This window comes from Coturnix japonica, unplaced genomic scaffold, assembly GCF_054131305.1.
Source record: "Coturnix japonica strain WE unplaced genomic scaffold, WE-NBRP24 Scf044, whole genome shotgun sequence".
Lineage (NCBI taxonomy): Eukaryota > Metazoa > Chordata > Aves > Galliformes > Phasianidae > Coturnix > Coturnix japonica.
The window spans coordinates 1,870,012-1,880,645 of record NW_028188947.1 but is presented as its reverse complement, the minus strand read 5'-3'; the positions used below and the strand labels follow the sequence as shown (position 1 = coordinate 1,880,645).

The 10,634-nt window shown below is 50.6% G+C and overlaps 1 protein-coding gene across 1 annotated transcript; it reads left to right on the top strand.

Annotated features, from left to right (window-relative positions):
• The first annotated feature begins 7,031 nt into the window (after positions 1–7,031).
• On the top strand, positions 7,032–10,135 carry LOC146752574 (uncharacterized). Its single transcript, XM_085531716.1, has one exon. It carries the CDS (start codon positions 7,800–7,802, stop codon positions 9,285–9,287), a length of 1,488 nt encoding a protein of 495 aa, XP_085387842.1. The 5' UTR covers positions 7,032–7,799; the 3' UTR covers positions 9,288–10,135.
• The last annotated feature ends 499 nt before the right edge of the window (positions 10,136–10,634 follow it).

Here is a 10,634-nt window from a genome sequence, read left to right as displayed (position 1 = left end):
TTCTTCGCTCCCTGAATGTTCCCCCCTTTCTCCATCTTGCTCTGCTCCATCCCCAGCCGCAGCCCGGCGTCCCCGACATGTTGCTGTGCTTGCAGAGCTGGACTTGGCCCTTGACCTGTACAGGCCCCTGTCCCCACCTGTCGGATATCCACCTTGCCTTCTCACCCCTCTCTCTAGATCCAGTTCATGCCCCATCTATCTCACCTCCATGTCCCACCTACGTCCTCTCTACGTCTTTTGGTCTCCCCCAAACCACCCTCACGGTGCCTTACCTCCTGGCAGGCTCAGGGAAGGAGCACCCGGTGCCCTGAGCCCACAGGCCCAGCCCTGCACAGCACTGCACACAGCACTGTCATGGCGGCGCCCGGTGCTGCCGCACAGCATCCTGGGAGTGGTAGTTCCTGCGGGGCCTGCAGCTCCCAGCAGGCCCTGCAGCTCCCAGCAGGCCCGGGCGAGGGCAGAGGGGAGCAGTGCTGTCAGCCGGGAGCTCGCCCAGAGAGCCCGATGTTCGGAGCACTTCACACCAGGAACTTTGGACTCGGCTGCTTCTGTCCACAACGTCCCTGAGCTGCTCAGGAAGCACAACTGTCTCACCCTCTGAGAGCTGGGCTGTGCAAAGGAGGCTGCAGTTGCAGGCTCAGCTCTGCCCTGTTCCAGCAATGCACTTCCTTACAACTGGAGCACTGTCACGCTTGCTTCTTGCTTCAACGGAGCAATCGCCCACCGCTTTGCACACCTCTGTGCTCGTGCAAATGGCCACCACCCCATCCCTGCACACACACACACACACACACACACACACACGTACCACCCCATCCCTGCACACACACACACACACACACACACACGTACCACCCCATCCCTGCACACACACACACACACACACACACACACACACGTTCCACCCCATCCCTGCACACACACACACACACACACACACACACGTACCACCCCATCCCTGCACACACACACACACACACACACACACATACCACCCCATCCCTGCACTCACACACACACACACACACGTTCCACCCCATCCCTGCACACACACACACACACACACACACACACGTACCACCCCATCCTTGCACACACACACACACACACACACACGGACCACCACATCCCTGCACACACACACACACACACACACACACATACCACCCCATCCTTGCACACACACACACACACACACGTAGCACCCCATCCCTGCACACACACACACACACACACGTACCACCCCATCCCTGCACACACACACACACACACACACGTTCCACCCCATCCCTGCACACACACACACACACACACACACACGTACCACCCCATCCCTGCACACACACACACACACAAGTACCACCCCTTCCTTGCACACACACACACACACACACACGTACCACTCCATCCCTGCACACACACACACATACACACACACGTTCCACCCCATCCCTGCACACACACACACACACACACACACACACGTACCACCCCATCCCTGCACACACACACACACACACACACACACACACATACCACCCCATCCCTGCACTCACACACACACACACACACATGTACCACCCCATCCCTGCACACACACACACACACACACACGTACCACCCCATCCCTGCACACATACACACACACACACACACATACCACCCCATCCTTGCACACACACACACACATACCACCCCATCCTTGCACACACACACACACACACACATACACACGTACCACCCCATCCCTGCACTCACACACACACACGTACCACCCCATCCTTGCACACACACACACACACATTCCACCCCATCCCTGCACACACACACACACACATGTATCACCCCATCCCTGCACACACACACACACACACACGTATCAACCCATCCCTGCGCGCACACACACACACACACACACACACACACATACCACCCTCTCCCTGCACTCACACACACACACACACACACACACACATACCACTCTCTCCCTGCACTCACACACACACACACACACACGTACCACCCCATCCCTGCACACACACACACACACACATGTACCACCCCTTCCTTGCACACACACACACACACACACACACGTACCACCCCATCCCTGCACACACACACACATACACACACACGTACCACCCCATCCCTGCACACACACACACACACATGTATCACCCCATCCCTGCACACACACACACACACACACGTAGCACCCCATCCCTGCACACACACACACACACACACACGTACCACCCCATCCCTGCACACACACACACACACACATACCACCCCATCCCTGCACTCACACACACACACACACACACGTACCACCCCATCCCTGCACACACACACACACACACACACGTACCACCCCATCCCTGCACACATACACACACACACACACACACGTACCACCCCATCCTTGCACACACACACACACACGTACCACCTCATCCTTGCACACCCTCCCACATGCGTGCACTAATGGACTCACCCATGCACACTCACATGTGTGCAACCCCAGCACTGTCCACGGCTCCGTGCACGCTCATTTGTGCATGAAGATGTGCACAGCCTTGCTCACAGCCATGTGCATACACACAAGTGGGCAAGAACAAACAGTCCACTGGCGTCCCTCTGTCTGTGTCTCACCGGCTGTGTCACCAGAAGAGAATTCAACTCTCAAGAATGAAGAACTCACATCTGGCTCCAAGGAATGTAACTGTCCTATCTCCCAGAGATCTCCACTGTCTCACCTGGTTGTGAGCGTCCCTCACAGCCAGCCAGAAAAGCAAGCAGAGGCTGAGACCAAGGAACCCCTCCCTGATGTGCAGCTCTCTGACAGTTTCTCTTTACACAGAGTGCTGGCGGCAGCCGCGTGCATTATCACACGCACTTGTATGGGCAGTTGGTGTCTAGACGTGAAGGAGACTTGCTAATTGCCCTGCTGACATATAGGGACAGACAGAAAATTTCAAGTAGGAGCTAGAGCATGTATATAAAGGATGTACGGACCTACAGTTAAGGATGTGGATTTGCATCTGAGTCTGTGCCTGCAGACGATGCAAGCACTATGCATTGTCACCCAATGGAAATGATCAAACAGCTGCTTTGGGACAGACTGTCTGTAGGGCTCAGGAAGTGTGGCCTTCCAAGGTACTTCAGGTGTCCCAAAGAACAGAGGCAAGCAGTGATGATTCCTTTCTCTCTTGATTCTAATACTTGTAGGTAGAGCGCTTGAGAAAGACTTTGGAGGCTTTCCTCAGCCTCTACCTTTCCTTGTACGTTTACAAAAGCAGACTGTCTAAAAACAAGAAGACTGGACACACTTTTTGGGTTTGGTTATTTTTATTAGAATTTTTTTAATATTATAATATATATAATATATATTATATAATTTATTATTGTGTTTATTATATTATATATATTATGTATATAATGTATATTATGTATATTATAATATATATATTATATAATCATATATTATAATATATAATATATATAAATAATATACAATATACAAATTTTTTAAAGTTGTTTTGGCGTTTTTGTTGTTTTTTGTTGTTTTATTCCAGTCCAGTGTAATAAATTCTCAGTCTTACAAGGGATGAATTTTTAAGGCCTTCCTGCTGATGGACCACACTCCACTTGAACGTCAAGTGGAGCATGAGGTAGCCTTCATCCAGAAAGGTGGAATCTTGATAGGATGTTGCTGTCTTATGGAGAGGAATCTCGGCATCCCCCAGGCTGAGCCAACACACGGACACAGATTTCTGGATGGTGACCATCGCTTTCTGCCCCTGCTCCTGCTGCCTGGTCTCTCTTCATCATCGGTATCCAGCAGGAGATCACGAAGCCCTGGAGGCACGGTGATATCCAGGTCATCGTCTGAAACTTCTTCCACCAGATTGGAAGGGACCAGTCCTCTTGTGCCATCCGTCAGCTCTCCCAGAAACCAGCCATCCTCATCCATGTCTCCACAGATGTAAACGTATTGTCCAGGTGTCAGTGGAAGCTCGTTTTCTGGGTCCTCATTAGGGCCCTCATAAGGATTTTGTAGCTGTGACGAGCTAAGAATCTTCGTTTTGGTGGTGATGGTCTGCGAAAATGTAGATGCAGACTGCCACTGGCCACTCTTTTGACTCCCCCGGCTTTTCCTGGGGATTGGGGCATTCCTGTTTGGGATTTCTGTGTGGCCTCAGCTTTTTCCCCATCTCCTGGAGCTGTGTGCATTTTTCCTCCAGACTCTTGCTGAGCACTCCAAGCTTGATGTCAGCCTGCTGGAGGTCTCTCAGCAGGTGGTTCTGGGCCTTCAGGGCCTGGCAGTGACTCTCCAGGTTGCTCAGGGCTTGTTGGAGGTAGCTGCACTGCTCCAGCAGCTTGCTGCTTGTGCTGCCTGGGAACCCCGGGTCTTCCTTGGCCGTCTCATTCTCCTTTTCCAGATGCTGTCCCTGCAGCTGGTTGATGTCCTCTGCCTTCTCTGTGGCCTCTTTGGATGTGGAAGAGGCCTCCTTGAGGTGCTGGACTATTTCCAGCAGCTGCTGGGTACGGAGGCAGAGCGTACGCATCTTGTCCTTGAGCCGCTCGACCTCCTCCCACATCTGCTGAGAGCTTCTGCTCCTCAGCAGGCAGCACTTCTCTCCAAGGAGGCTGCACTGTCTATGCAGCTCCTTCAGCTTACTCAGCAGATGGGTGTTCTGCTCCTGCTGCTCTCTGTGCTCAGGTGGGCAGGCCTCTTGTTGCTCTGCAGCCTCCTTTTCCAAATGCTGTCCCTGCAGCTGGTTGACCTCCTCTGCCTTCTCTGTGGTGTCTTTGGATGCGGAAGAGGCCTCCTTGAGCTGCCAGACTATTTCCAGCAGCTGCTGGGTACGGAGGCAGAGCGTACGCATCTTGTCCTTGAGCCACTCCACCTCCTCCCATATCTGCTGAGAGCTTCTGCTCTTCTCTTCAAGGAGGCTGCACCGTCTCTGCAGCTCCTTCAGCTTACTCAGCAGATGGGTGTTCTGCTCCTGCTGCTCCCTGCGCTCAGGTGGGCAGGCCTCTTGTTGTTCTGTAGCCTGAACACCCACCTCTGCTACAGCCCGATGGCAGGCCCTGGCCCTGTTGAAGAAGACGCGTGGCTGCCCCTCCACGTGCTCCAGGATGTACTGCAGGAAGCGTCTTCTCTGCTCCTGCAGCTCACACTGGAGGCGCTTGCTCTCCACGGCCTGCTCTGCACGGGACTTCCAGCAGAGCTGCCGCTGGACTTCCTGCTGCATTCTGTGGTCTGCTCTGCTGCTGTCGCTCCTCAGCAGCGCCTCCGCCAGCTGCCGCTACAGTTGCCATGCCTGGCGGATGGTGTCGTTGCGCCGCTTCTGCAGCAGCTCCTGCATCTGGTGCAGCTGGGCCTCCTTCTCCTGCAGCAGTTGGCAGATCTCTGCTTGCCACTGCCTCAGGTTCTGCTCCCGCAGGCGCTGCAGCTTTGACACCCGCACCCGCTCCCACTTGGAGCGCAGTTTGTCGGCCAGCAGCTGCCGCTCCCGCTCTGCCGCCTCCTGCCGCTCACGTCTCTCAGCAGCGCAGCGGCGCTGCAGCTCCTGGGAGCGGAGCCGCTCGCCCTCCAGCTGGGCCTGCAGTGCCTTCAGCTCCTGCCTCTTTTCCTCCCGCTGCGCAGGGCAGGCGGGGGGCTGTGCCGGGCCCCGGCGGGGAGAGGGCCGGCTGCCCGGGATCCCCAGGTCTTCCTTGGCTGTCTCTGGCACCTAGAACCAGAAAATCATAGAATAACAGAATGGTTTGTGTAGGAAGGGGCCTTCAAGACTCTCCCGTTCCAAGCCCATGCCAAGGGCAGGGACAACTTCCACTAGGTCAGGTTGCCCAAAGGTGCGTCCAGCCTGGCCTGGGGCATTGCCAGGCGTGTGGCAACCACAGCCTCTCTGGGCAGCCTGTGCCAGCGCCTCTGCCCCCTCATGGTGTCCTGTCTTCTTATATCTCATCCAGATCTCCCCTCTTCTACTTTCAGGGCACTGTCCTTTGTTGTATCACTACCCTCCCTTACAACCAGTACATCTCCAGCTTTCCCCAGTTCTCCTTCAGGCACTGGAGGGCCGCTCTGTGGTTTCTCCAGAGCCTCCCCTCCCCAGGCTGAACAATCCCCACTCTCTCAGTGTGTCATCTTACCTGGACGTGAGCGTCCTTCACGGCAAGTCGACTGGAGCCCTGCTCTGCACGGTGGCAGTGCAGAGCTCCCTCCTTTTCTTGGGAGCAGGACATTGCGTTACGGAGCACATCTGCCCAGCTCCCCACGATGTAATAGGTGAAGAGCCTCCTCTCCAGCTCCAGCTGATGCTGGAGGTGGCGGATGCAGGCGGGCTGCTCACCATTCGTCTCCCAGCGCAGCTTGCTGAGGACGTCCTGCAGCTGGGCATGGGCCGCCTCGCTGCTGGGGGGGTTCCTCAGCACCTTGGCCAGCTGCTGCTGCAGCTCCCGAGCCTGGCGCAGGGCTGCATCGCAATCACGCTGCAGCAGCTCCTTTGTCGCGCGCAGCTCGGCCTCCTTCCAGAGCAGCAGCTGCCGGGTCCCCGTCGCCCGCTGCCGCTGCTCCCACTCCTTCAGCTGCTGCTCTTCCTGGGCCTGCTGCTTCTCCCAGGCACAGCGCAGTTGGTCGGTCAGCAGCTGCCGCTCCCGCTCTGCCGCCTTCTGCAGTTCACATCTCTCGGCAGCCCAGCGGCGCTGCAGCTCCTGGCAGTGGAGCCGCTCGCCCTCCAGCTGGGCCTGCAGCACCTCCAGCTTCCAGCTGTTCTTCTCCTGCTGCACAGGATGAGCTCACATAGTGGTGCAGATGAAGAGGTATTGTACAAGCCATTCACTGTGCGGGCTATATTCATCTCTATAGCCGAACCATGCCAAGTCAGTGAAAGAAGTAACTTGCTGGATTCTAAAATAGTTTTGCTTGAGAACGGCGCTGTTGCCAACTCTACTTGTTACAAAATGAACTACACCAGAGAGAGAAGGAAAGGGCAGCAAAGTTTTATATTTCTTTATGTTAGGAAAAATGGTAAATTTCTCAACCAATATGCTACTCAAGTATCCCCTGTATAGCCCTGAACCATGACCCATGTAGGGGTGTTAGAGTATTGTGAAGTTATGAAACAGCAGAGGTAGACAATAATAGTGCTGACATTGCTATTTAGTAGTTAATCAGTTAAAATGTATAGTTTAACCATAAGACAGATGGAATGGGCTGGTCTAGCCCGGATGGCTCGGATGAAAGAAGATAATGAATTTCTGGACAAGTTCAAAAGAAGAGTAACACGTGAAGCATGAAGCCTGGGCCTAGGATGAAACACGAGAAAGAAGGACTGAAGATGTATTGATTAATCACGAGAAATGAATAACATAAATGATGTAATGTTTACCTAATCATATAAATATAGGACGTTTGTAAAGCTTAAGGGTCATTCACTAGGAGTGACCCAAGCTCTGTATGCATGTTTCACCTGAGCACTGAGCTTGTTAATAAAATCAACCCTGGAGTACCCACGAGTTCGAGTCTCGACCTGGTTCCTTTCTGCAACAGTTTGGCACCCCAGATGGGACTCTAGGCGTTGATTGGGGTAAGTGCCTAAATTTTTTATTATATCCAGGGGGAAGTGCATCCACTCTTTTAAGGGTTCGAGTCCTATTTTTGGGGTTCGAGTCCCCGAGGCTTCTTATTTTTGGGGGGTTTGGGGTTCTATTTTTCTGAGGTTTATTTTCCTCATTACAGAGTGGCTGCAATTCTCACTGGACCTTGGATTTCTATTTGGAGAATAGTTATGGGGGGATCGCCGTCTATAATTAAGGGTTCACCCTTAGAGGAAATTTTGTGTAACTGGAGTAAGATTGAAGGTGTTGTGGGGTTAAAAAAGAAGCGAGTGATCACTCTGTGTCAGGATGACTGGCCATTCTTAACCCGGGTTCGTGGGGCTGGTCCCGACGAAGTATGGCCACCTGAGGGGATGTTTGATGATAAACGTCTTGCTACCATGCGGCGAATACTCCAAGATAGAAATCCTTATCAAATGGATTATTTATATGTGTGGATAAATTGGGCTGATAAAAGAAATCAAATTAAGTTGGGGAAGGCTACTAGCAAAACTGAATTATTAGCATATTTTGATGAATTACATCAGGGTGGGTATAATTCTGATCGGGAAAAAGATGGAAATAATAAAGAAGTGGGGCAGTATCCGATGACTATTGAATTTCATTCTAATCCGAGGGTTGGTCCTGATACCGGCCCTGATGTACCACCTCTATTAGCAGCAGCAGTACATCAGCCTTGGAAACCGGGAGATTTGATGCTATGGCAAGAGAAAATGCCGCGTTTATGGGAGGATGCGGAAAAATGTGCTAAGATGTTGTCTAGTATTTTCAGAGATTATAAACCTAATTGGGAGGACATACAGACTCTGTTACAGGAATTATTTACTGTAGAAGAGAGAGAGAAGATCATGGCTAAGGATAGAGAGTTATCAAATACTAATCCAGGAAGACCTGTATGGCCCATAGCTGATCCGAAATGGAATATTGTTAGACAGGATGAGCTTCAGGCTTGGAGAACAGCTACACAGGGTTTGCTAGAGGCTGTACGCCAGTGTGTCGAGCGGGTTACTAATTGGTCCAAAGTACAGGAATGTCAGCAACGGTTGGATGAACATCCCAGTGATTATTGGCATAGACTTCGTTCTGTTTTACTTAAGTATGGGGGTATGACAGAGCAGACTTTTCAAGAGCCGCTTGCAATTAGTGTGTTTGTAAAACAGGCTGCACCCGATATTAATAAGTATTTTAAGAAACATATGCCGGGATGGCAGGCAGAGGGGTTGCAAAAAATATTATCTGTTGCTACGTTTGTATACAATGGGCGAGATCAGGAGAGACAGGAGAAAATGCAAAAAGAGAAGGATGAGGAGCGAAAGCGACAGGAACGAGAGAGAGAGACCGAGAGGAAACGTGAGAGGCAGGAAAAACGAGAAGATATGGCTTTTTTGGCAGCTGCGATTACTCAGTCAGCTCAACAGAATAGGTGGCAAAATGCTAGAGGCAGAGGTAGAGGAAATCGGGGAAGGAGACGAGGATTTCCACCCCAGATTGGTGGAGAAATTGTATGTTATTGGTGTGGAGATTTTGGACATATGCAGCGAGAATGCCCCCTCAGACCTCGACCTTTTCTAACCCCCCAGGGTTATCCGGTGACAGACGCATCTGGGCCTCATATAGATTCAGGAGTGGGAGGCTTGCGACGAACTCACTCGCAATAACAGGAGGATGGCTGTTACTCTGAGTCCAGAAGGTCATGTAATCGCAGAAGTAGATGGGCTAGAAGTTACATTCTTAGTAGATACAGGAGCAACTTTAAGTTTGTTAAATTTTGATTTGCCTGAAAAATCACTAGAAACTGTTACTATCAAGGGAGTTTTAGGGGTAGAAGAGAAATACTTGAGTAAACCACTGCCTGTAACCTTGTCAGGACGGATGACATGGGCACAGTTTGTTATTTCACCCACTTCTCCAATATCCCTATTAGGAAGAGATGTCCTCCGAGAACTAGGCACTAAATTAGATTTGAATTCAAAAGGGATGAAACTTTACTTTTTGGGGAATGTACTAGCTGTAGAAAGAGAACAGAAACAGAAAATTGAAATTCCAGATGACTTAAAAGACATACCCTCCGGTTTGTGGAGTCATAGTAGTAAGGATATAGGATTTTTGAAATCTGCAAAACCAGTGGTAATCAAGACAAAAGCTGGACCACCGCCCTCAATTAAACAGTACCCGATTGCGACAGAAGCATTACCTAGTTTAAAGAAACAAATTCAGTATTTTATTGATGAAGGGATATTGAGACCCATTATTAGTCCATATAATACTCCTATTCTGCCTGTTTCTAAAAATAGAAAGGATGAGGACGGGAACCCTGAATATCGTTTTGTACAAGATTTAAGAGCAATTAATGAACATGTTGAAGCCCTGCACCCTGTAGTTCCTGACCCTTCACTAATATTAACTGAAATACCAGAATGGTCCAGGTGGTATACTGTAATGGATCTGACGGGAGCTTTCTTTAGTATACCTATTGCTGAGGAAAGCCAAGAGATCTTTGCTTTCACATGGGAAGGGAAACAGTTAACGTGGACTCGGTTACCTCAGGGGTTTACGAGTTCACCAACTTTGTTCTCACAGATTTTGAAAAATGATTTAAAGGATGTTATTTTACCTCAAAAATCGGTGTTGGTTCAATATGTTGATGATTTACTTATTGCTAGTGCAACAAAAGAAGCTTGCATAGAAGACACAAAGTATTTATGTAATAAATTGTATGAAAAAGGACATAAAGTCTCCCTTTCCAAATTGCAGTTTTGTAAGCCTGAGGTAAAGTATTTAGGGTATGTATTAGCTGCAGGGGTAAGGAAAATTGATCCAGAACGAATTAATGCTGTACAAGCAGTACCTAGGCCAATCACAAAGAAACAGATGAGGGCATTTTTAGGACAGGCTGGATTTTGCCGACCATGGATTATAGGGTATAGTGAAATTGTTAAACCTTTACAAGAAGCTACTAAGGACCAGGCCATCGAACCGATACCATGGACTGATGAAATGCAGCA

Bases quoted from the DNA above. Each gene is read 5' to 3' on its own strand.
- LOC146752574 (XM_085531716.1), top strand. From the start codon at position 7,800: ATGGGGGGATCGCCGTCTATAATTAAGGGTTCACCCTTAGAGGAAATT.